The sequence below is a fragment of the Thalassophryne amazonica genome, chromosome 13 (assembly GCF_902500255.1).
Source record: "Thalassophryne amazonica chromosome 13, fThaAma1.1, whole genome shotgun sequence".
NCBI classification, from domain to species: Eukaryota; Metazoa; Chordata; class Actinopteri; order Batrachoidiformes; family Batrachoididae; genus Thalassophryne; species Thalassophryne amazonica.
In genome coordinates, this window is record NC_047115.1 from 73139491 (window position 1) to 73167044 (window position 27554).

The 27554-nt window shown below is 44.4% G+C and overlaps 1 protein-coding gene across 1 annotated transcript; it reads right to left on the reverse strand.

Annotated features, from left to right (window-relative positions):
* Window positions 1-4070: 4070 nt before the first annotated feature.
* On the reverse strand, window positions 4071-27166 carry sfxn4 (sideroflexin 4). The gene is made up of 15 exons (XM_034184895.1): window positions 27141-27166; window positions 26237-26338; window positions 26093-26158; window positions 23871-23927; window positions 23769-23795; window positions 20865-20919; window positions 20558-20583; window positions 20415-20468; window positions 20269-20331; window positions 20064-20132; window positions 19546-19636; window positions 7947-8062; window positions 4654-4739; window positions 4348-4450; window positions 4071-4273 (listed from the first exon to the last, which is right to left on the reverse strand). Exons 2-15 carry the CDS (start codon window positions 26273-26275, stop codon window positions 4196-4198), a joined length of 930 nt encoding a protein of 309 aa, XP_034040786.1. The 5' UTR covers window positions 26276-26338; window positions 27141-27166; the 3' UTR covers window positions 4071-4195.
* Window positions 27167-27554: the final 388 nt, after the last annotated feature.

Sequence of the window (27554 nt, forward strand, 5' to 3'; positions counted from 1 at the left end):
CCTGAACTCAATAGAAAATCTTTGGAGGGAGCTGAAACTCCAAACCAGAAAGATCTGGAGAAGATCTGTGTGGAGGAGTAGACCAAAATCCCTGTTGCAGTATATGAACACTTGGTCAAGAACTACAGGAAACATCTGAGCTCTGTAATTACAAAGGTTTCTGTACCAAATATTAAGGTCTGTTTTTCTATTGTATTCAAATACTTATTTCATGCAATAAAATGCAAATTATAAAAAAAATTAAAATAAAAATCATACAATGTGACTTTCTGGATTTTTTTTTCCTAGATTCTGTCTCTCAGTTGAAGTGCACCTATGACACGAATTACAGACCTCTCCATTCTTTGTAGGTGGGAAAATCGACAGTGGATCAAATACTTATTTGCACACTTTATATGTGGCCCTGTGACAGACTGGTATCCTGTCCAGGGTGTACCCTGCCTCACACCATATGTCCGCTGGGATAGGCTCCAGCACCAGCCCAGTGGTGTGTGTGTGTAAAATGTTTCACAGTGAAGCTGACAGTCTGGAGACGTGACTGATGATGATACATGAGGCCCATAAGACTGAGTTCTGAAGCTCGCTGCAAAATGTGATTCTGATGTGTTCAACAATGTCACATTTTCTATTTTAATGACTGCACTGCCACAACTAATATACTTTAATCTGACGCTTTAAAAAAAAAAGTTAGACAAAGGAATAATGTGTAACAATTGATACAATGATTTTTTTTTTTAATCTTGCATAATTGTTACACTGTTCAGGATTTTTTTTAAAACAAATGTATAGTTTCACTATTTGGTGATCTTTCTTGATCATACATGTTGACCTTTCCCCCCCTCATCAGCTCAGAGTGAGTGCAATATGTACATCCCTAAGTCATGTAGTTGGAACTGTATGGGGCTGCATGCGGTGATTCTTTCATTGACTTTAACTTCTGTTTCATTACGGACCGTATGAACCAAATATATTTCATGTTTTGTGTGATCAGCTTCATTTTATTTAATTAATATACGTGTTCCTGCATTTAAGGTTCGTGACACATCTTTGCTAAGGGCTATCCGGTCCCTATACGACCGCAGCAGGAGCTTGGTTCACACTGCCAGTAGTAAGTCAAACCTGTTTCCAGTGCACGTTGGCCTCCGCCAGGGCTGCCCTTTGTCACCGGTTCTGTTCATTATTTTTATAGACAGAATTTCTAGATGCAGCCAGGGTGTAGAGGGGGTCTGGTTTGGGAACCACAGAATCTCGTCTCTGCTGTTTGCGGACGATGTGGTTCTGTTGGCTTCGTCAAATCAGGACCTTCAGCGTGCACTGGGGCGGTTTGCAGCCGAGTGTGAGGCGTCCGGGATGAAAATCAGCACCTCCAAATCCGAGGCCATGGTTCTCGACCGGAAAAAGGTGCTTTGCCCTCTTCGGGTGGGTGGAGTGTCCTTGCCTCAAGTGGAGGAGTTTAAGTATCTCGGGGTCTTGTTCACGAGCGAGGGACGGATGGAGCGTGAGATCGATAGACGGATCCGTGCAGCATCTGCAGTGATGCGGTCGCTGTATCGGACCGTCGTGGTGAAGAGAGAGCTGAGTAGGGGGGCAAAGCTCTCGATTTACCGATCGATCTATGTTCCGATCCTCACCTATGGTCATGAGATTTGGCTCATGACCGAAAAAACGAGATCGCGAGTACAAGCGGCCGAGATGAGTTTCCTCCGCAGGGTGGCTGGGCACTCCCTTAGAGATAGGGTGAGGAGCTCGGTCACTCGGGAGGAGCTCGGAGTCGAGCCGCTGCTCCTCCACGTCGAAAGGAGTCAGTTGAGGTGGCTCGGGCATCTTTTCCGGATGCCCCCTGGACGCCTCGCTGGAGAGGTGTTCCAGGCACATCCCATTGGGAGGAGGCCCCGGGGAAGACCCAGGACACGCTGGAGGGACTACATCTCTCAGCTGGCTTGGGAACGCCTTGGGGTTCCCCCGGAGGAGCTGGGGGAGGTGTGTGTGGATCGGGAGGTCTGGGCGGCTTTGCTTGAGCTGCTGCCCCCGCGACCCGACTCCGGATAAAGCGGAAGAAAATGGATGGATGGATAGAGCAACTTTTGGCTAGTAATGAGGTTTTAAAAAAATTTGAATATTTCAAACAGATGATGTTAACAGGCGATTGTAATCATAATTATCTGCGAAAGCAGTATCCACAAAATACTGAGTCTTTAAGGAGCAAAGGTGGGCAGAAGGTCCCAAGATTGTCAACAAATGTAAGAAAACTGAAATGTAACGAAAAACCAGTGTTCCTCAAAGAAAGATTGGAAGGAATTTGCATATTTCTCCCTCTACAGTGCAATATCATTAAAGGAGTCAAGGAATCTGGTGGGACAAAATAGAATGTGTGCTCCGGACTAGTGGCTGTGCGATAGATTGGCATCCTGTCTGGGGTAACCTGCCTTCTGCCCTGTGACCCCAGCGATTGGTTCCAGCTCCCCAACAAACCTTAATTGGAATAAGCAGGTATACAAAATGAACGCTCCAGACGAAAATGACCATTCAGACTGCTATCAGCAACAAATCCAAAAGCCAGGGTCTGTCATTTATGGGATTGTGTCAGTCCACTTGGCAAATGCAATGATAACTCCACTGTTGCACACGTTAAGAAGTATTTGCAGGGAAAATTTGACAATACCTGAAATGCTTTATAGTGTGATAAACGTATTGCCAAAACATCTGACTTGTGACAAGGAATGGCAACATTACACAGCGGTAAACTGTGTGCCCCAGCGTATCTATATTATAATAGCCAAGTGGCCTCTGTGCGTTACTCTGTGCATGGCTTCATTCACACAAAAACCGGGGAGAGCCAACATTTGCCATTTGGTATGCTTATGTATTTTAGGTCAAGGATGAACATTATGAAAACAGAAATTTGATAGGACTAATATTTTTTGGGGAAATTAGCAATTTTAGCTAACCAGTAAATAGTGGACATTGTGCTGCAATGCACCATGGGAGTTCGTAGTTTTGGGGTTTTAAATGTTATTGTGGTTCATGTTAGTTTAACAGTGTTATTAGTGTTATTGATGTATTGTGTTTTTGTAGTTCAATTGGTTTTGTCAGTTTAGTTTGTAATGTTGTCATTACCAGGAATGAAAAGTGTATTGCTTTTGATGTCTTCCGCCAGTCTGTTTGTGCATGTGTAAAAATTTAAAGAACCTCCTTGCAGTAGAATGAAGAAAAAAATAGAAGCTCTGTGTGCGTGCGGCTGGGGACAGGTGACACTTGCTATGCTTATGCATTTTGGGTCAAGAATGAACAGCGCCAAAACAGAATGTTGATAAGACAAATATTTTTTGGAGAAACTACGGATATTAACTACAGTTGCTAATTAGATTGTGAAATAACATGTCATTCCAGCAGGGGGCAGTAAATCTTTATATTAAAAGTGTAAGTGCATGCGTGTGTGACTTTATTTAGTAAATTCAATGCAAGTACATAATATAATTGTAAATATGTTAATAAAATACATGGATGACACAAGAAAATGAAAACACTTATTTCCATTGTGGTCTATTTAAAAATCAAATGACCAAATAGAAATAATAATATAATAGTAATAATACTGATAGTAATAATAATAGTGTGTGCATATAAGAACCTACAAAATTTATAAATGCATTAAGACAGTAAATTAACATAAAAATGACATAATTTACAGGAAAGGGTTGAGTTCCTCTTCTAAAAATTGTTGAGGTCTAAGGTTCAAAAAACATTCTGGACTCACACGCCTTTCTAAATCAGTTTTATAAACACTACCCAATCTAGAGCCTGTGGATCTCCACGGGCAACACACTAGTTGTTATTTTGGAATATGTCACAGGCTTGAAATGCAGGAATGGATGTATATTAAATGAAATGAAGTTGACGAAACAAAACATGAAATACCCTTGGTTCATGCTCTGAAATGAAATAGAAGCCAAAGTCTCACCCCCCAATTTTTGATACTGTCCCAACTTTTTTTCTGGTTTGGGGATGTAGAAATGTTTCTGTAAGTTAAAAAATTTAACATATTTACATAAACACAACTTTCAAGTGAATACATTTACGGCCATGCTTCCTTTAATACATTAAACAGTGCTTTACACAAAATGTTTCCACATCCTAAGAGAAAAATGTTCATTACAGTTGTGCCTTCATATACTTGAATGTATTCATGCACTGCTCACAGTCCTCTGTGGTAGAATAAATGCCCATCAGATGCTGCAGCCTGCAGCTCCTCCTCCAGGTTTTCCTTCTTAATCTGGAATACGAGGTCAGAGTCAGCTGAGCCCATCACCAGAAAACATTTAGGAGCATTATGATGGTGAATCTTACCGTTCCCAGTTGTGAAAAGATACTAAATGAGACGGGGATCATCAGGCCAAAGACTAATGTGAAGCTGATCGGTGAGAGAGCAGAGACCAGCTGAGAATTCCTCCTGAAAAATCGTATTCTGTAAAATGGTCTTTGTGAACTCTGACAAGTGTGTTATCCATAATACAAACACCAAGAAAGATGTGTAAGATGCAAAAACTCATACAACGTCATTCATAAAACAGTCTCAGAAAAACATTAAAAGTGACACGCTGTGACCACACACACACACACACACACACACACGACAGTGGTGCAGCAACTGACCTGCGTAAAAGAAAAACCAGGAGATTAGGCACCGCAGCAGATGTACCCATTAGAGCAGCCCGTGAGCATGCGGTGTCTATCACGGCCTGAACAAAGACCCAAACAGGCTCACATCAGTGGTCAAAGAGCATCTATGACTTAGAAACAGAACCACTGTCAAAAGTAAGAGTTCTCATTCAGCAGACGTGTATTAGGAGAAACTCAGTTTCAACTAGCGCACCGCACTCAGACAGCAAACCTCTGCCGACACTAGTTTCCAATTCCACAACTTTCTACCTTGGGGGGGGGTTTCAAAGTCAAAGTCCTTTTAGATGTGGCTATTCATAAGCTAAATCTGATGTGATCAAATACCAAGAGTATGTATTTAGTTTATGCATTTGGAATATGAATATTCAAATGACAGGCTGTTTAATGTCAAATTCAAACCTCCACAAAATCCAGATCAGATGCGGATAAACTTGTGTAAGTCGACAGCGAGTACCAGGCTGCCCCTCCTTGTCAAATATCAAAATGATACAGGCATTACTGAATGACAGTGCAAAATGTAAAGCAAATGCTTCTCAATGTCAAATATTACAATGGCTGATGCACTTTTGTTTGCGATATAATGCAAAATATACATCAAATGGGAATTTCAATACTAAATTTAAACAGACAAAATCTGCAATTCAGATCAAACATTGCCAGTTCCTGCAAATTGTCATCCTACGTAACTCTATTAAGAAATGTGATTATTTTTGAAAGAGTTATGAATTTTTGAAAATGCGTGCAATGTTAAAGGACAGGGATTTTTCCTGACCTTGACCTTTGACCTTGTTTATGTGTATAAAGTTTGATGAAAATCAAATTCGAATTGCAAGCTGTAGAGTGTTCACAAATAGACAGGGGTGAAAACATAACCTCCCCCCAACTGTTTTGGCAGAGGTAATAATTGACATTTCAAAGTCTTCAACTTGAATAAGTGCATTAAAAAGTGAAGTAGAATCACATGTGAACAAACAGCAGTGCCCACTAGATGTAGGCTTTTGAAATAAAAGAAACACTTTTCAAACTACATGTCACTTAACAAAAGCAGTGTACGGTGCATCTGGAAAGTATTCACAGCCCTTCAATTTTTCCACATTTTATGTTAAACCCATATTCCAAAATGGAGTAAATTCATTTTCCCCGCTCAGAATTCTAGGCTATTCACAACACCCCATAATGACAACATGAAAAAGTTTTTTTTTTTGCGCATTTATTAAAAATAATAAGTATGAAATCACATGTACATAAGTATTCACAACCTTTACTCAATTCTGATGCACCTTTGACAGCAATTAAAGCCTCAAGCCGAAAGCAAAAAGCAAATCAATTTTAGCACAGCAGGCAAAGAGAAAAAAAAAAAAAACAAGAAAAAAAAAAACATTGGCAGTTCAGAGGTGGAGGTACTGCTGCAGGAAATCAGCCACGAGAAGAACATTTTGTTCAGTAGCCTCAGTGCAGGTTACACCAACACCAACAAAGAGTAAGCATGGGGGCTGTCACACATGTACTGAATGCAGTATCCAGAAAAGGACACACAACCGAGGAGGTAAAAAAAAAAATGGTTTGATTTAAAACCTGACACAAAAACAAACAAACAAAAAACCCAAAACAAAACAAACAAAACATCTCAAAATCCCGATGGAAGCCAAAAGCTGTCCCGAGTTGGACCAGCGCATCGGGGCCATCATCGGGGAGACGGCACTCTCAGGTAGGCTGTGGGAAAATTCTAAATCCTTTTACATGTAAATTTTTTTTTTTTTAGGAGTACCATTGATTGTGTATCTGGATACAGACCCGGGCCCAGAAGCAACGCTTCCATCCCCTCCCTGTGCAGCTGCTACTCCACTTGATTAATGTTAAAGTGTTGGTACACTGTAATAAAAACTGAAGTTCACCAGCTGCCTTGAAAATGTGAGTCAATTCAACTATCAGTTAACTTACCTTAAAGATAAGCTTCATTTCAACTCAGAATTAGTGAAGACAATGGATAGTTTTAAGTTCAGATTTTGAAAACATATAAACTTGAGTCCAATATCCTAAACTTGCCATTACAAGTGGAGGAAATGAGAAGAAATAAGCTCACTTAACTTAACGGGGGCTATCATTTTTTACAGTGTACAATGAATTTATTTTAAAATAAGAATTACTCTGTAAATTACCAAAACATAACATGTAATAAGGAACAGATATCACAGAAATATCATTGCAATATCGTATGGTAACGCAACCCATGTAAGGACAGGTTGACACTGAAATGTGTGTAAGAGTACTCCTGAGTGTTCGTAGGATTTGTTCTTACCTAAGAACAAATCCTTGATATGAAATTTTTCATGAATGCCACAATCTTCATAAAAACGTCATAAGCAGGACTTAGGAACAAATATGTTCTTAAGAACGGTTCGTGAATGAGGCCCATTGTCCTGATGAAAGATGAACCATCTCTGTACATTGGTGCATTCATCTTTCCCTCAATCCTGACTAGTCTCCCAGTTCCTGCCGCTGAAAAACATCCCCACAGTATGATGCTGTCACCACCATGCTTCACTGTAGGGATGGTGCCTGGTTTCCTCCAAACATGACACCTGACATTAACGCTAAAGAGTTCAATCTTTGTCTCATAAGACCAGAGAATTTTGTTTGTCATGGTCAGAGTCCATCAGGTGCCTTTTGGCAAACTGCTCCAATTTCTAAAAATTACCAGACATCTTCACCTTTTCTTTCTTCTAAGCTCTGTGCAGTGGGCAGTCTTCCTTGTGCCCAACACAGAGCAGGTGGTCCAGTCTTGGAGTTGTAGGGCACCGGCCCCCAGCCACAACACAAGACAGGGCCCAAAAACCCATGAGGAGAGTGGCTCAATGCTCCACTTGGGACCACTCACGAAGGTGTGTGCTAGCAGCATCCTGAGGCATTGCTGCACCAACTCCAGCCATGAGGGTAGAAGGCAGGGTGGCCCAGACAACCCGATAGCACACCACTTCCACTCCATGGCCACTCCTGCCTCTACCTATGGAAATGGACCAGGAAGACACATTCCCCAGATTCAACATTTGGCCCACAGACACTCCCACCACCCCAATCCCATGGTCATAGGTGGGGACTCCCCCAACCCCGGCCACACACAATGACCCCCTTCAAGCTCCTGCTCAGCCACATTATATATAGTATATGGAGTGTATGCAAAAAGTCATTCAGCAAATGTGCTTCATGACTTTGACCCTCTGGATAAAACATTTTAGTTTAGTTTATAGTTTATTTTTTCCACTTACCTGTCTTCCTGCTGCTTTAGAGATGCAGACAGGATTCCCACTGGAATCAAACACTTGGATCCCGCTGTCTGACTCCTCACTTCTGACAATCAACACAGAGAAGGCGGCCAGAGAGGCTGGGAGAGTTACAGCACACTTTAGTACAAACCCGGCCAGAGCCAAGTCAACTACATTTATAATGAAATCACAACAAACATGGCAAAAAAATTTTTTTTTTAAAAATAAAAAAAAATTACCTGCCTCGAGAACAGTGGTGGGCACAGTTCCGATATTCTGCTAACCGCTAATTATCGAAGATAATGTCTTCATTATCGGATTAGCTTTTCAGATAACTTTGAAAACCATCATCGGACCAATTATCTTCCGATAAGTTTTGGTCCGATAATTTTTAGACCGCGAACATTTTTTGCAGACGTAGCTTTTTGTAGTACATGCACAGTTCTATCCTCCACAAACAGAAGAGAGCTGGTTCTAGAAGAAACTGCTCTATCCTCTGCAGACAAAAGAGAACTGGTCATAGAAAAGAAAAAAGCTCATTTCTTTTGACCCCATACTGATACTCTGGCAATAGCACCCAAGTCATCCAGAGGCATAGAGTTTTAATTTATGGTTAAAATTTTAACCAAACAAATTTTGGACAAGTTATTTAAATTAACGTCACGTCTGAAGTTTTATAAAATGAAAATATCAGATATATGTTTTAGTTTTAAAGTAATGCACTAATTTTGAAGCTTTTAGTGTGGACATGATGTGTTCAGGTGCATTATGGGTATCTCAGTATATTCACGACAGGAGAAATGCATTTGAGATGCTCTGATCAGGCTCCACATGGACAACAGCATTAAATTCTTTGTATATTGTGCCTAAACTCTAGTGAATATATTCTCTGGGTTTATAGACATTGTTATTGTGTTTGTTTCATGTAAAAATGCCAGAAGAAGCCCAGATTGTTTCTCAAAGCCAAAACGTCGGTTCAATTGTGATTCAGGCTGTCAAAATGCATAGAACAGTGCCATCTACTGGCGACCGGTTATATAACATTGTTGTCACCCGCAGGATTTTAAAATTATCTGTAGGTTTCCAAAACCTGAGAGACCTGACACATGGAGATAAAAAAAAAAAAAAAATCATAGATCTGACAGGTTTAGTTGTACAGTGTGTGGTGTCAGCCACACGGTAAAAACAACATGTTGTGTGGGCCGCCAGAAGAGGAGGTACTGCTGGCCCACCACCAGAGGGCGCCCTGTCTGGAGTGCGGGCTCCAGGCACCAGAGGGCGCAGCCGCCTCACAGGAGCAGCCAGGGTGACAGCTGTCAGGCATCACCTGCAACAGCTGTTACCAATCATCTGATCGGCAGGAGTATATCAGCAGGACGACGTCTCCACCTCTTTGCCGAGATATCGTTCTACCTGGAAGGTAACGTACCTCAGCTGTCTGCTTGACAATATCCTTTGTGACTTTTGTGCATTATCTTTTGGACTGTTTTTCCCAACGAGAGGTGGAGGTAGCTTTCCTGCCGTGCTGATTCCTGGGTGCAAACGCATCCTCATTCACTTGCTTTTTGTTCCTCGCCAGCAGTACCAGATCCGACACACGGAGGCAGTGGCCACCTGGGAGTTCGGCACTTGGCGGCTCCAGTATTCCCGGGGTCTGGTGGCGGAGGAAATCGTGTGGTTCTGGTTCTGCTTTGGACAGGCGTCTCCTATCTTCGAGCCTGCCCACACGACACCTTGTGAATTGACTATTGTCTATTGTTGCAATCTGTTGTATTTGTTGTGCACATTCACAACAGTAAAGTGTTGTTATTTGACCTATTCCATTGTCCGTTCATTTGGGCCCCCTGTTGTGGGTCCGTGTACCTACACTTTCCCAACAGGATATCTCGGCCATCGTCATGGATCCCGAGGGGCGTCAACCGGCTGTTGAACGGCCAATGGAAGAACAGGGCACACAGGCGTCCGCAGGAGGAATGATCGGTGAGTTGCAGCGGATCCTCACCGCTTTCACGGCTCGGTTGGATTTAATGACCGAGCAGAACGTCCTCCTTAACCGCAGGGTGGAGGCTCTCGCCGCGCAGGTGGAAGCGCGCCCTCAGGGCGCTGCTGCGGCTCTCCCTCCTGTCGACCCTGTGCGTACAAGTGACGTTCCACAGGTCGTTCAACGACCCCCCCCCACCTTCCCCTGAAGCATACATAAGCCCTCCAGAGCCGTACGGAGGTTGTGTGGAGACGTGCGCGGACTTCCTTATGCAGTGTTCGCTCGTCTTCGCACAACGTCCTGTCATGTACGCGACTGATGCCAGCAAGATAGCTTATGTAATAAACCTGCTTCGTGGTGAGGCACGCGCTTGGGCTACAGCGCTCTGGGAGAAATTCACGGCTCCTTCTGACATATGATGGGTTTGTGAGGGAGTTCAGAACAGTGTTCGATCACCCAAATAGAGGAGAGACCGCTTCAGCCGTGCTGCTGTCAATGAGACAGGGGCGCCGGAGCGCAGCTGCCTATGCAGTCGACTTCCGCATCGCGGCTGCGAGGTCCGGCTGGAATAGCACTGCCCTCCGCGCCGCCTTTGTAAACGGACTGTCATTGGTTCTAAAGGAGCACCTGGTGGCTAAGGAAGAACCGCGGGATTTAGATGGGCTTATTGATCTCGTCATACGATTAGACAATCGGTTAGAAGAACGCCGTCGGGAACGAGCCGAAGGGCGTGGCCGGGCACGCGCCGTCCCTCTCCCTTCCGGTTCCGACCGCGTTCCGCCCTCCCCACGCTCCACGGCCCCTGCGCTCCGTGTGGTTACAGCTCCCCCTGCTGACGAAGCTATGGACACGAGCAGGGCCACATTTAGGGCACCAGATAGACAGAGGAGGCTGGCCCGTGGAGCGTGTTTTGTTTGTGGCTCGATAGAGCATCAGGTAAGAGACTGCCCCGAGCGGTTAAACACCAACGCCCGCCCCTAGAAACTGGGCTAGGGGTGGGCCGAGACATTCACGTGGGACACACCCACATTGCCACACGACTCCCAGTTACAATCCTTTATGAGGATTTAACCTGAAGGCCCCAGCACTGGTGGACACGGGCTCTGAAGGGAATCTGTTAGACAGCAGATGGGCCAGGGAGATAGGGTTCCCTCTGGTGGCGCTTACCTCGCCTGTGCAGGTGCGGGCACTAGATGGCTCCCTACTCCCTGCAATCACACATAAGACACCATCTGTAACTCTGGTGGTGTCAGGAAATCACCGGGAGGAGATCGAGTTTTTTGTGACTCCTGCTACCTCCCGTGTGATTTTAGGGTTCCCCTGGATGTTAAAACACAATCCCCGGATCGATTGGCCGTCCGGGGTAGTGGTTCAGTGGAGCGAGACCTGCCATCGGGTATGTTTAGGTTCCTCGGTTCCTCCCGGTTCCCAGGCTAAGGAGGAGGTCAGAGTCCCGCCCAATCTAGGGACGGTGCCGGTGGAGTACCATGACCTTGTGGATGTATTCAGTAAGGATCTGGCGCTCACCCTTCCCCCCCACCGTCCGTACGATTGTGCCATTGATTTGGTTCCGGGCGTTGAGATCCCGTCCAGCAGGTTGTACAACCTCTCACGACCTGAGCGCGAATCAATGGAGACCTACATCCGGGACTCTTTAGCTGCCGGGTTGATCCGGAATTCCACCTCCCCAATGGGTGCAGGTTTCTTTTTTGTGGGAAAAAAGGATGGCGGACTACGTCCATGCATTGATTACAGGGGGCTGAACGAAATCACGGTTCGTAACCGATACCCATTGCCCTTGTTGGATTCAGTGTTCACGCCCCTGCATGGAGCCCAAATGTTCACCAAGCTCGATCTTAGAAATGCGTATCACCTGGTTCGGATCTGGAAGGGAGACGAGTGGAAGACGGCATTTAACACCCCGTTAGGTCACTTTGAGTACCTGGTCATGCCGTTCGGTCTTACAAACGCCCCTGCGACGTTCCAAGCATTGGTTAATGATGTCTTGCGGGATTTCCTGCACCGATTCGTCTTCGTATATCTGGATGATATACTCATCTTCTCTCCGGACCCTGAGACCCATGTCCGGCATGTACGTCAGGTCCTGCAGCGGTTGTTGGAGAACCGACTGTTTGTGAAGGGCGAGAAGTGCAAGTTTCACCGCACTTCTTTGTCCTTCCTGGGGTTTATCATCTCCCCCAACTCCGTCGCTCCTGATCCGGCCAAGGTTGCGGCGGTGACAGACTGGCCCCAACCCACTAGCCGTAGGAAGCTGCAACAGTTCTTCGGCTTTGCTAATTTCTACAGGAGGTTCATTAAGGGCTACAGTCAGGTAGTTAGCCCCCTGACAGCCCTGACCTCACCAAAAGTCCCCTTCACCTGGTCGGATCGTTGCGATGCCGCGGTCAAGGAGTTGAAACGGCGCTTCTCGTCTGCACCCGTTCTGGTGCAGCCCGATCCTAGTCGCCAGTTAGTGGTTGAAGTGGACGCCTCGGACTCAGGGATAGGAGCCGTGCTTTCCCAGAGCGGGAAGACCGATAAGGTCCTTCACCCGTGTGCCTATTTTTCCCGCAGGTTGACCCCGGCCGAACGGAACTATGACGTCGGCAATCGAGAACTCCTTGCGGTGAAAGAGGCTCTTGAAGAGTGGAGACATCTGTTGGAGGGAACGTCCGTGCCATTCACGGTTTTCACTGACCACCAGAACCTGGAGTATATCAGGACCGCCAAGCGGCTGAACCCCAGGCAAGCCCGCTGGTCACTGTTCTTCGGCCGTTTTGACTTCCGGATCACCTACCGTCCCGGGACCAAGAACCAGAGATCGGATGCCTTGTCCCGGGTACATGAAGATGAAGTCAAAACGGAGCTGTCGGATCCACCGGAACCCATCATCCCGGAGTCCACTATCGTGGCCACCCTCACCTGGGACGTAGAGAGAACCGTCCGGGAGGCCCTGGCATGAAGCCCGGACCCCGGAACTGGGCCGAAGAACAGACTCTACGTCCCACCAGAAGCTAGGGCTGCAGTCCTGGACTTCTGTCACGGCTCTAAGCTCTCCCGTCATCCAGGGGTGCGAAGAACCGTGGCAGTTGTCCGGCAGCGCTTCTGGTGGGCGTCCCTAGAGGCCGACGTCCGGGATTATATCCAGGCCTGCACCACCTGCGCCAGGGGCAAGGCTGACCATCGCAGGGCTTCGGGACTGCTCCAGCCTCTGCCCGTGCCCCATCGCCCCTGGTCCCACATCGGCCTGGATTTTGTCACGGGCCTCCCGCCGTCCCAGGGCAACACCACCATCCTCACGATAGTGGACCGATTCTCCAAGGCGGCCCACTTCGTGGCCCTCCCGAAGCTCCCGACGGCCCAGGAGACAGCGGACCTCCTGGTCCACCACGTCGTCCGGTTGCATGGGATCCCAACAGACATCGTCTCCGATCGCGGTCCCCAGTTCTCCTCGCAAGTCTGGAGGAGCTTCTGCCGGGAACTGGGGGCCACGGTGAGTCTCTCATCCGGGTATCATCCCCAGACCAACGGGCAAGCAGAACGGGCCAATCAGGAGGTGGAGCAGGCCCTGCGTTGCATGACAGCCGCGCACCCGGCGGCCTGGAGTACCCATCTGGCCTGGATCGAGTATGCCCATAACAGCCAGGTGTCGTCAGCCACCTGCCTCTCCCCTTTCGAGGTGTGTCTGGGGTACCAACCTCCTTTGTTTCCGGTGGTTGAGGGAGAGGTCGGTGTGCCCTCGGTCCAGGCCCACCTATGGAAGTGCCGTCGGGTGTGGTGTGCCGCCCGTTCTGCCTTGCTGAGGGCCCAGATGAGGACGAAGGCCCATGCAGACCGTCGGCGGACCCCAGCCCCTACGTATCGGCCAGGGCAGGCAGTGTGGTTGTCTACTAAGGACATACCCCTTCAAGTGGACTCCCCTAAACTGCAGGACCGGTATATCGGTCCGTTCAAGATCATCAAGGTCATCAGTCCAGCCGCAGTGAGGCTTCAGCTTCCGGCCTCACTGCGGATCCATCCCGTTTTCCACGTGTCCCGGATCAAGCCCCATCACACCTCACCCCTCTGTACTCCCGGTCCGGCACCACCTCCTGCCCGGATCATCGATGGCGAGCCGGCTTGGACTGTGCGCCAGCTCTTAGATGTCCGTAGGATGGGCTGGGGCTTCCAGTATTTGGTGGACTGGGAGGGGTACGGACCTGAAGAACGCTCCAGGGTGAAGAGGAGCTTCATCCTGGACCCGGCCCTCCTGGCCGACTTCTACCGCCGCCACCTGGACAAGCCTGGTCGGGCGCCAGGAGGCGGCCGTTGAGGGGGGGGTCCTGTTGTGTGGGCTGCCAGAAGAGGAGGTACTGCTGGCCCACCACCAGAGGGCGCCCTGTCTGGAGTGCGGGCTCCAGGCACCAGAGGGCGCAGCCGCCTCACAGGAGCAGCCAGGGTGACAGCTGTCACGCATCACCTGCAACAGCTGTTACCAATCATCTGACCGGCAGGAGTATATCAGCAGGACGACGTCTCCACCTCTTTGCCGAGATATCGTTCTACCTGGAAGGTAACGTACCTCAGCTGTCTGCTTGACAATATCCTTTGTGACTTTTGTGCATTATCTTTTGGACTGTTTTTCCCAACGAGAGGTGGAGGTAGCTTTCCTGCCGTGCTGATTCCTGGGTGCAAACGCATCCTCATTCACTTGCTTTTTGTTCCTCGCCAGCAGTACCAGATCCAACACGCGGAGGCAGTGGCCACCTGGGAGTTCGGGACTTGGCGGCTCCAGTATTCCCGGGGTCTGGTGGCGGAGGAAATCGTGTGGTTCCGGTTCTGCTTTGGACAGGCGTCTCCTATCTTCGAGCCTGCCCACACGACACCTTGTGAATTGACTATTGTCTATTGTTGCAATCTGTTGTATTTGTTGTGCACATTCACAACAGTAAAGTGTTGTTATTTGACCTATTCCATTGTCCGTTCATTTGCGCCCCCTGTTGTGGGTCCGTGTACCTACACTTTCCCAACACAACACACACAAACAGATTTCACACATCATGTCACATTTAGTTCCTCATATCCTTCTTAACACACCACACATGGCAGGAATATTTGATAAGTTTTTAGTTTATCGGTTTAGCGTTAAAAAAGATAAGTTTTCAGTTAGCTGATAGCCAGTTATTGAAGCTAACTTTTTAGTTAGCTGTGCCCACCACTGCTCGGGAGGACTATATATGTGATTTGTAATTGCAGCAGTACTTCAGCCATAAAAACAAAAAGGTATGTTTTGGACATCCAACGTTACCAAACTTGTTAATTTAAGTGCACTTCTGAAAATGAGGTCATAATTTCAGTGTATACGAGGTCTATTAGAAAAGTATCCGACCTTATTATTTTTTTCAAAAACCATATGGATTTGAATCACGTGTGATTGCGTCAGACAAGCTTGAACCCTCGTGCGCATGCTTGAATTTTTCCACGCCTGTCAGTTGCGTCATTCGCCTGTGAGCAGGCTTTGAGTGAGGAGTGGTCCAGCCCCCTCGGCAGATTTTCATTGTCAGGAAATGGCGGAATGATTTGGGCTTTTTTTTCCATCACAATTTTTTCAGAAACTGTTAGAGACTGGCAGCTGGAAAGCATTCGAAAAATTTATCTGGCTTTCAGTGAAAATTTTACGGGCTTCACAGAGAATAAGGACTGTTACTACAGCTTTAAGGACGCTCGGCGTGCCGCGCTCCGTGCCGCCATCGAGAGCCACAAACCACCGGATCATTTCTAAACGGATGGCTCTGTGGAGCCGGACCGTTGTGTGCACTTTCTCTGGTTATCACAAGAGCTGGACATCAACCATTTTCCGGCAGATTTCACTTTTAACAAGATATTTTGTCATGGAAAGCCGCGCAGAGGCTTCGCGCGTCACGACCGATTTGCTGATGGAGCGAGACAAAGGAACACCTCCGTTTCGGTCTCACAGGACGGCTTTGAGATGGCGTTCAGACAGCTGTCGGTGGTTTTTCCATCTAGTGATTATCCGAGAAATTGTGGATGTGCCTGCACATGCCAGAACATGTCCCATGAGGCTTCATCACGGCGTTGCTTTGCGCCATGCGGCACCGCCGCGATGCGCGGAATTCCTCCGCACGTCTGTCTCAATGTGCCGATAAAGTGCTGATGTCCACGTCTTTTCACAATTCCTGTGCTAGTCAGACGACGTCCCGGATAAAACACAGCGTGCAGTTTGGAAATGAACGGCACATTCCACTGTTACAGGAGTTTTTGTCATGGAAAGAGGAGCGGAGGCTTCGCGCGTCGCGGCAGTGCCGCATGACGCACAGCAACGCCGTGATGAAGCCTCACGGGACATGTTCTGGCATGTCCAGGCACATCCACAATTTCTCGGATAATCACTCGATGGAAAAACCACCGACAGCTGTTTTAACGCCATCTCAAAGCCGTCCTGTGAGACCAAAACGGAGGTGTTCCTTTGTCTCGCTCCATCAGCAAATCGGTCGTGAGGCGCGAAGCCTCCGCTCGGCTTTCCATGACAAAATCTCTTGTTAAAAGTGAAATCTGCCGGAAAATGGTTGATGTCCAGCTCTTGTGATAACCAGAGAAAATGCACACGACGGTCCCGGCTCCACAGAGCCATCCGTTTAGAAATGATCCGGTGGTTTGTGGCTCTCGATGGCGGCACGGAGCGCGGCGCGCCGAGCGTCCTTAAAGCTGTAGTAACAGTCCTTATTCTCTGTGAAGCCCGTAAAATTTTCATCGAAAGCCAGATAAATTTTTCGAATGCTTTCCAGCTGCCAGTCTCTAACAGTTTCTGAAAAAATTCTGATGGAAAAAAAGCCCAAATCATTCCGCCATTTCCTGACAATGAAAATCCGCCAAGGGGGTGGACCACTCCTCACTCAAAGCCTGCTCACAGGCGAATGACGCAACCGACAGGCCTGGAAAAACTCACGCATGCGCACGAGGGTTCAAGCTTGTCTGACGCAATCACACGTGATTCAAATCCATATGGTTTTTGAAAAAAATAATAAGGTCGGATACTTTTCTAATAGACCTCGTATGCCTCAGCACAGATTTTTAAATTTACACTCTTCATCCAGCCACAGGGGTGGCCAAGTGGTTCGTGCACTTGGTTTCAGTGGGGAAGGTTCAAAGCCCACCCCTACACCTCCATGTAATGTGGAGTTGCATCGAGAAAGGGCATCAGGCATAAAACCGGCCAATCAACATGCAGATCCACCTTGGATCTGCTGTGACAACCCTGAGTGAAAAACAGTGGAGCAGCCGAAGTGACTTACTTTACATTCTATCCAGACCAACGCACAGCACCAAACAAGTGTCACTGCCTGTTTCCAACACGCAGCACCCACATTCTAATAGCAAGTTTATTCAAGGGATGATCAAACTGGTTTCATGTCAGCTGTGGGACACTGAAAACACTATATATGCCAGACCTGGATGTGGCGCTGTAATGCTCCCACGAAAAACAGAGAAGACAATAGCAGCTGGACACTGAGTAAAATAAAGCTTTTTAAGAGAAAAAGTGTCCGCGCTGATCATGAAGCAGTGTTTCTTGTATTTTTACAAGACTCCGTGTCTCTGCTCTCCATGTCGCAGAGAAGCCTGCACAAACCCCCTACTGCCCACTGATTGGCTCAGCAGCAAAAGCTACAGTCCTCACATGACCATAACCACAATAACCCATAACTACAACAAGGCTGCACTACGTATGAATGTTACTAATAGGACTACGTACGAACAGCCACTTCCTAAAACCATTCCTACACTAAGTTCTTAATCTGATGTTACATTGTTTCAGTTGGATTCATTATCACAGCCTGATGATAAGATGTTCTTGTTTTGGAAGACAACATCTGGGAAATACTTTTAATTCCTTACAGTGGAAATTACTGAAGAAGAAGGACATCAGAATGTCCTCACAGAGTCACTGTAAATGGAAACATTTTCAAGAACAAAAAAAATAACGGTATTAACCGGTTACCATTATTTTAAATAAACAGTTCTGTTTCGGAACATAAAAAAACAGAAAGTTTCTGGTATTCGTTCCCAGGACGGGTTCAAAGCCTTGACTATAATAGATTAATGTATTTTTGGAGATTACTGGCCAATCTGTCAAAAATTCACTGGTGATTATGCAACTGCTTGTTTCTCTCCTAACAGCTGATGTTGGGAAACATTTTTGCAGTCAATGCATACTTTAAAATGCTCGCATCTGAAGCCCAGGTTGTGACCTCAGCGCCTTAAATAACCAGGGCATAACCTATTTGTGCAATCTCAAATCCTGGAAATCCTGATGAGTCAGTTTCTTCATTTGATTTTGAGAAGTTGAGATACTGGAGACACTCTGCAGAAGTCAGTCAAAGGTGTGGTAAACTATCAGGTTTTCTGTTTGCAACATTGATAAAAAAAAAATGTGTCTGTTGACTTAACTCGTTAACAGTTGCAAAAACTAGAAATATCACATTGTATATTGATCAGGCTTTAATCTAACACATGAGCTCACCTGAGTTTACCTGGCAAAAGAAAAATAAAACTCATGTTACTGCAAGCACTCGACATATAATCATACCCACGGTTTGATTATTTTATACACTGGACATAAATACTGAAATGATTTTGGCAGCGATCCCTACTTATTGGAAAAGACAAGACACTGACTGAAGTTTCTCTCTGACCACACAAAATCAACTCTGTGCTCAATAAATGTAGTTCTGTATTTATTATTAGCTGCACAAACACTGAACAGTGACATCTCTCACCTCAAGTGTTGTGCTATCTCAGTGCGTGTGTGCAACTGATACATTGTAGATATGCCTGTGCACTTATCATGCACAAAAGAAGTAACCAAATGTGGGAACTAATTCTATCTTTTGTGCACATAATATAATTTTCAGCAGTCAGTAAAGCATCACCTCTTTTCATATTTATTTTTCTCTCACTCGAGCTATGCCTGGATGATCTCAGTCACTGCACAGATGGAGATGCACACTATAATCTGCACGCCATGTTCTGCAGTTCTTCTACAATATGCTTCCGCATTACGTTGATGAGGCACTGCGTAAGACTAACCCAATCACATCTTATCATCATGCAGTGTATGGCCAGTTTTATACAGGCAAGTTAACATAATGTATACTATACTTGTACACACAACAAAATGAAATTGAAACAACAGTTGAACTAAATAAAAGTAAACATGAGTGGAAAAATACAAAACTTAACTGCTTCACCTCGGGGAGCTTTTGTGGCCTCTCTGCTTGCTTGCTTTGATGCATTGTATGCAGATCAGTTAATTCGCAAGAAAACCTCATGCTTGAGACTGCTGTCTAAACAGCAGTGTGGGAGTTTCCACAGCAACCGCCTCTTAACAGGGACGACATATGACACTCATAATTGCGCTACAACACACCCATATCACACCCTTTGTGCCATGCAGAAGGCAAAGCAGAACTAGACATGCCCCAAACACTTTATTGCATGTCCTGCAGATCATCAGTACTGAACCCCGAGTACTTCCTGTCTACACCACCAAATGTAACTGTTTCTCTCTGCACCCAGGACCAGACAGGTGTTGCAAGCAAAAGTCGAGCAAAAATTCAGACTTACCCAAGAGTGGAACTGGCACAACAAACCTGAAGAAATTCTGCAGTGCTACACTTCTTTTGTCAAGACGAGAAATGATGACTTGAGGCAAGACCTGAAACATAAAAGGGATATTAGCAAAAAAAAAAACAACAAAAAAAAAACTCACTACTTTTAATATGCACAGTATAACAGTACTGTGCAGAAGTATTAAGCACACCAGTGTTTCTGCATGAATGTAGTTTGTCGTTTTTCTTCATTAGAATGTCACCAAGAGAATAAAACTGATCCCACAAGCTTCTGGCTGTGAGGAGCTAACCACTAACCAATTCATGATCCAAAATAATAATTGTAAATGCCATAAAACAATGACTTGATTAACATGCGGTTCTTATGAAATGATGTGATAGTTCACCCAAAAGAATTCAGTTTTAAAAAGGTACAGAGTCACAAAAGATATTTACAGGTTTGTCATTATTTCTGCAGCATTTTTAGATTTTATTGGTAATTTGCACATATGGTATATGCTGGAGTTTACACACCCCTGCTACTGCTGCATAGGATACTGTTCCACTGATCAGCAGAGCGTGTTTCAAAGTGGTGGTTTTACACTGCGAGGGACAGATAAAGACACACAGAGACATGGAGGACTCTGATTAAAGATGCTTAGCAGATGTTTTTTTAAACAACACAACTGTTAGATGGGAGGGACTCAGTTGACGAACTCGCACCTCAAACACACATTACCTTCTCAGATGAACGGTTCCTGTTTGCATAGTTGAACCCGGCGTAGTAAGTGTGCATCAAAAGCTGAAATGCATTTCCCCGTTAATGTACAAGGAAGATGATTACAAGTACTATTGTACTTTTAAGTAATAAGATGAATATAATACCTGCCAGAAGAGAGCCGGTTTGACAGTGCGGTGCGGCAAACAGCTGCCAGCAACCTAGGGAGACACACACACAAGTCTTATTTCAGTGTTAAAGTAAAATTATATGAAGTGAAATTATGTAATTAACTAATGAAGAGACGTACCAACAGAGCTGATAGTGGGAGCACAGCTACAATAAAGTGAGACAAGAGAGGACAGCTGATATTCACAGATATTCAAATGATGCAATGACATGCATAAAATACAGCATACAGTAAAGAGTTCACAAATACTTCACTTGTGATGAGTTATTTACTGGATGTAACTATGATAAACAGTAAAAAAAAAAAAAACGAGAGAGAGAATATGAACTTCAAGGCTTTAAAACCCGATTTACACTCTTTAAAAAAACAGCTGGCATTACAGATGTGAAGCAGCAGCGTCCTGAGGCACTGCTAAATTAAACAGTACCTGGAGGGCGGAAAACTTTTGGAAGCACAGCCCCAGAATCAGCATGGACAGACGTCTGTCAACAGAGTCATCAAAAACAATAAAAATGTCACATCACGTGCACATGCCAACTAACTTTGTAGCTACAGGAGCACTCAAGAGAATGCATAGTGCAGGAGCAAGAAAAAAAGCATTAACACAATGCTCCAGATGTGCAGTGATTCCCATCAACACACGAACGTTAGACTGCAAAAAAGCTAAATCTTATGAAATGTATTTATCTCATCAAAATACGTATCTAATTACTCTTAACACAAAATAAGATTTTTTTTTTTTTTCTTCATGAAAGTGAAGTATTTTTTAACTTGTTACAAGTAAAATAATAAATAATCTACCAATGGAACAAGTGAAAATTCACATTAGTTTTCTTGAAATAAGGTTTTGAAGTTCAAGGAGAAACTTCATTTTGACCTTTATTTTACTAGTATTAGGACATGTTACATCTTTTACAAACACAGCAGCTTAAAATTATGTTGAACCAAAAAAAAGAAAAAGCTTGTTTCATGACTCAAAACAATGTTTCCAAGATACTTTCATTGAGCAAGATTTTTAAGTCGCATGATCTAAAAACAAGTAATTATATCTTAGTGAATTTTAGTGCAGCAGATAAGTGAAACAATCATGCAAATGGTGATAAAAGCATCAAATTCGGCAGAAATACTCTTTAGACACTCCTCTGTTGAAAAAACCAATTGCCCACTTGACTTTTCAATCGGTGGTCAGGTAGGGGTCAATTGAAGAATTACACGGAGGTCAAAATTAAAAGATGCTCCAGTCATATTAAAAATATTCCACATATTGCCTGATCATAAAGATTCCAAAAACGTATAGTTTGGACTATCTGTGACTGAATTCTATGAAGTTACGCGATAAAAACAGCAAGAATGGTGACAAAGGTCAGTGTCATTTTGTACAGGGGTCAAAAGTTAAAGTTGCTACAATTTTGGTAAAAAGTGATGCAAATTATTGGTTGAGCTAATAGGATTAATAAATGGAATAGTGTTGACAGTGTTGAATGCTTGGTCTCCAAAGTAAAGGTCAAACAAGGTCTATGTCTATTGGATTCTATGACGTGACATATGTTACCCCGTAACGTGATAAGTAAGGACGATACATGGTCCAAACTATTCCTTTTTACAACTGTGTTAACTCAACTAGTAATTTGCATCACTTTTTACCAAAATTGGAGCAACTTTAACTTTTGACCCCTGTACAAAATTAAACGGACCTTTGTCACCATTCTTGCTGTTTTTCATCTCGTAACTCCATAGAATTCAGTCACAGATAGTCCAAACTATACCTTTTTGGAATCTTTATGATCAGACAAATAATGTGAAATATTTTTCAATAAAATTGGAGCAGCTTTTAATTTTGACCTCTGTGTAATTCTTCAATTAACCCCTACCTGACCACCGATTGAAAATTCAAGTGGCCAACCATTTTTTTTTCAAGAGAGGAGTGTCTGAGGAGTATTTCTGCTGAGTTTGATGCTTTTACCACCATTTGCAGGATTCCCCTCTAAATATTCTCTTATCCTCTGCACTATTTTTTTTTTTTTGGTGGGACAGCACAGTGGCTTAGTGGTTAGCACTATTGCCTCACAGCAAGAATGTCATGGGATCGATTCCCACCTGTGGCCTTTCTGTGTGGAGTTTGCATGTTCTCCCCATGTTTGCGTTGGTCCCCTCCAGGTGCTCCGGCTTCCTCCCACATATGCAGGTTAGGTGGACTGGAAACTTTAAATTGTCCATAGGTGTGAATGTGTTTGTTATTCTATATGTGGCCCTGTGAAAGACTGGCGTCTTGTCCAGGGTGTACTCTGCCTCACGTGCTATGACTGCTGGGATACACTCCAGTCCCTCGCAACCCTTAACTGGAGTAAGTGGTTGAAGATGAGTGAGTGAGTGAATTTTTTTTTCGATAAGTGATTCTGACTTATATTACATATAATTAAATCAACTAGAAATTAGACAAATATATTTGATAGGATTTTGAGTTTCTGCACTGTAGTTTTTGAGTTTGGACAAACACAGTCAATGTCATATCTGGATCATAAACAACATAAGACTAAGTCTGCTACTACTAACAATCAGTATGAACACCAACTTTAATAAAAAAAAAAAACCACATGAGCAGAATTAAGAAATAAGAAAAAAGGACTCAGAGGTTGTGTGTACTCTTTCTAACAGTCAAACGTACTGAGGTAAAAACATAACCTGCTGGCGAATGATACACAACCAGATTCATTATATTTTAAAATGTAACGTCCTGCAGAAACAAAGTTAAGAATTACACACAAAAAGACAGGGTGGCTGGTGAAACCATATCTTGTGAAACCCTTGCTGCACATGTCTTCATTCTGGTGTCAAACTATTAAAACAAGTTTCTACGGACTCCACAGGAACGCTTTGGTCTAGGTTGAAGTGTTACCATGGTAACCACCAAAAACAACAAAACTCAGACTACTCTGACTTTCCAATGAAGTTGACGTTGCCCAACCCTAAACTTCAGAGTAATTTGGAGCACATTAACACTTTATTACCACCATTGTTTTTGCCTGACTTTGTTTGCTCTGCATGAGCTACATTTACCTTCTGCTATTTAAGTGTTTGAAATCTAGATCTGAAATGTACACATTATGTGCATTGTGCTCCAAAATACCCACAATTCATCTGGAAATGTAGCCTGTTATGTGTGTTACAGCTGCCACTTCAGGCACAAAGAGATGAGCTGCAAATGTCCACTTTAGTGGTGAATGTAAAGTCAATGATCAAATTTTTACTGGCTCCACCTGTCATATTCAAATATATTTTTGGAGGGGTGAGACTGCAGAGGCTGTTGGAGCAGAGTCATGATAAGACTTACAAGGGAGAGGGCGACTGCATGGTCATCCTGAGGAGAAAACAGAAGATCTTTAAATCAGTCTGTTTCTGCCACAAATGCTAACAACCACAATGTTTTCCTGACCTTTTTGTCGAACTTCTCTGCATTTTCAATGGCAGCTCGGGCATTCTGGATTTCATTCTGAGTAGAACAAGTCATTAAACATCACAGACAGACCTGGTATTCACAGCGCTGCACTTTTTCCACACTTTATGTTACAGTCTTATTCCAAATGGATGAAATTCATTTTTTTTCCCTCAGACGTCTACACACAATATCCAATAATGACAATGTGAAGAATTTTTTTAGATTTTTGCAAATTTATTAAAAAGAAAAACTAAGAAATCACATGTACATAAGTATTCACAGTCTTGCCTTGAAGCTCAAAATTGAACTCAGGTGCATCTTGTTACCACTGATCATCCTTGAGATGTTTCTACAGCTTAACAGGAGTCCACCTGGGGTAAATTCATTTGATTGGCCATGATTTGGAAAGATGCACACCTGACTACATATAAGGTCCCACAGCTGACAGTGCATGTCAGAACACAAACTAAGCATGAAGTCAAAGGAATTGTCTGTAGACCTCTGAGTCGGGGTTGTCTCGAGGCACAAATCTGGGGAAATGTACAGAAACATTTCTGATGCTTTGAACGTCCCAATGAGCAGTGGCCATCATCTGTAAATGGAAGACGTTCAGATCCCAGGGACTCTTCCTAGAGCTGACTGCCCATCTAAACTGAGGGATCAGGGGAGAAGGGCCTTAGTCAGAGAGGTGTCCAAGAACCTATTGGTCACTCTGTCAGAGCTCCAGCATTCCTCTGTGGAGAGAGGAGAACCTTCCAGAAGGACAACTATCTCTGCAGCAATTCACCAATCAGGCCTGTATGGTAGAGTGGTCAGACGGAAGCCGCTCTTTAGTAAAAGTTACATGGCAGCCCACCTGGAGTTTGCAAAAAGGCACCTGAAGGACTCTCAGACCATGAGAAACAAAATTCTCTGGTCTGATGAGACAAAGATTGAACTCTTTGGCGTGAATGCCAAGCATCATTTTTGGAGGAAACCAGGCACATCCCTACAGTGAAGCATGGTGGTGGCAGCATCATGCTGTGGGGATGTTTTTCAGTGGCAGGAACTGGGAGACTAGTCAGGACTGAGGGAAAGATGAATGCAGCAATGTACAGAGACATCCTGGATGAAAACCTGCTCCAGAGTCCTCTTGACCTCAGACTTGGGCTACGGCTCATCTTTCAGCAGGACAATGACCCTAAGCACACAGCCAAGATATCAAAGGAATGACTTCAGGGCATCTCTGTGAATGTCCTTGAGTGACCCAGCTGGGGGCTTCCCCTGAATTGCGTGAGGGATGGTGGGAAGCCCATGGCGACAGCCAATCAGAGTAGAGAGGTAAAGTAACATCAGCTGGCTGCTCAATCGAACAACATAAACCAAGATGAAGCTGTGCCTGGTGATGCACAGACAAAAGTTGCACGATGCACTGTCACCCATTCATAGCTGTCTAGTTGCCTTGGTGGTTTCCCTCACTAGTCTCCTTCTTGCATATTCACTCTGGTTTTGAGGGCTGCCTATTCCAAATAGATCTACCGCAGAGTACCATACTGACTGGAAATTAAGTTTAGGACATATCCTGCAACTTAGAAATGCCCATATGTCCATCTATGACTTGTCTCAAGAAAAGTGGCTGTAAAAGTGATGATTTACTGTAAATTAACAAAAGTGTGCTTTTTATTTCACTGTATGATTTCACACTATCCAGTGGCTTTGCATTTTGAAATATGGCAACACCTCTCGAGTGTGCGATTATCTTCTGAGATCTGCGAGGAAGAGCTTCGGGTTTGTTGTGATCTTTGTGCGGGAATCTACCATACGACCGCTTGATCCCAAGAGCCTGATGCTACTCAGATGCATTACTGCACACAAAAACAACTTGTATGAATCACTTTCCTTCTTTTCACAGCAGTTCTTTTGGATAAATCACTCATAAAATGGGCACCTTCTACATCCACCATCGCTCTCATGTTTACTGGAAACTGTCATAGTGCATTGTGGGAAAATTACAGTGCATTTACGGAGATGCAAAGTCACTGCACGACTGTTCTCTTGTCCGATAACGGTGGACATATGATTAAATATTCTGATGATACAAAAATGGCTCATATACATTTGTGTATGAACATTGTTTAAATTTTGTGCCTAAAATTCAGGACCACCAATACCCCCCCACCCCCCAACCCAGACTGTGGCTCATACATGTTTTCCACGTGTCACATGACAATTGACGTTACCTCAGAGGAGAGCAGGGACAAGGGGTCGAGCAGATCAAACCAGATCTTCAGCCGACTGAAGAAGGACTGAAAGCAGAGCACAGTGACGTGATACAGCTCAAACACACATGACGCTGAACACGCTTAATCTCCGTGAACGCTGACCTGTCCCTGGCTCTTCCAGTACAGCAGGTTCGGATCCATCAGAACCAGCTGTATATTTACTCCTTATATCACTCTCTATTTATGACCGTCCACCATGTGATCCTACGGAGCCCTAGAAGTGTCATGGCAAAATGTTGTGCATGTTGAGAGAATGTGCGCTCATTTTGGTAAATTGTGCTCTCGTTTTACTATATTGTGAGCACAATTTACTATACTGTGCTCTCATTTTACTATATTGTGTGCACAATTTGCTAGTGTTCTTGTTTTACTATAGTGTGCACTCGTTTTAAGCATTGTAAAACGAACGCATAATTTAGTAGAACAAGGGCACAAGTTCTAAAATGAGCGCACAATTTAGTAAAATGAGAACATTATAATAAATTGCGCTCACAGTTTAGTAAAACGACAGCAGAACTTAGTAAAGCAAGGGAAATATTTAGTATAATGAGAGCACAATTTAATAAACACCGTTATAAAACACTGTGCACGATCTACTTAAACGTGGCCACAATTTGTAAACCGTGCACTCAGTGTTGTCTCTTGACACATGTAAACATGAGCACGTTATAGTAATATTCGAGATCTCGACCTACTAAAACGCACTCACGAATAATTAAAACGTGTGGTCTAAGAAATTAAACTGTGCACAAAAACCGTCACCACCTAACGGTGAAAACTAAAAAGGTTTTAAACAGCTGCCTACGGTTGTCATCACTTACTGTAATGTACAAACTGCCTACTGTAGCTTGGACAGTGAACGGCGAGAAAACGTCGGAAATTACTAAATGTAAGCACGAAATACACATTTCGAGAGCTCAATTTAGACCTATAACGTACTCATATTTTATTAATTCGAGGGCTTAATTAAAGGAAAACGCGCTCACAAGTTATCACTTTAAGTGACCTCGAGTTTAATTCTGTTCTTCCTCTTTCTGTTTAATGGCGGTTGGCAACTAATTCAGTGGTGCACTACCGCCACCACTGGACTGGAGTGTGCAACAGGAAGTAAATTCTGACCAGATTCAAATCCTCTTGAGTAACACTGCCTCTTACAGAAACGAAAACAGCAACAGAAAACAAATTTCCCCTGAACTTATTTGCAAAATTGCATGTAAATCTAATGTCAGTTTATTGATTCATAAAATGAGAAATTAACCTTTGTCTAGCTTGTTGATATCTTGAGCAAAACCATATGGTTTCTGGACTATGACAGTATACAGTTTCCATCAGTATGCTTCTGCATTAAAAACAAGGTATGGTTTAAGTGTGTGACCAATTGTTACTACCACTTCTTCTTGTTTGCGCCTACTTATATACT

Bases quoted from the DNA above. Each gene is read 5' to 3' on its own strand.
- sfxn4 (XM_034184895.1), bottom strand. From the start codon at position 26,275: ATGGATCCGAACCTGCTGTACTGGAAGAGCCAGGGACAG. The intron at 20,133-20,268 runs GTAATGTGTGTT...TGTCCCTCGCAG, and splicing joins GGAACCGTTCATCTGAGAAG to TGTAAAACCACCACTTTGAA. The intron at 4,740-7,946 runs GTAAGTGGAAAA...GTCTTTGTTCAG, and splicing joins CTAAAGCAGCAGGAAGACAG to GCCGTGATAGACACCGCATG.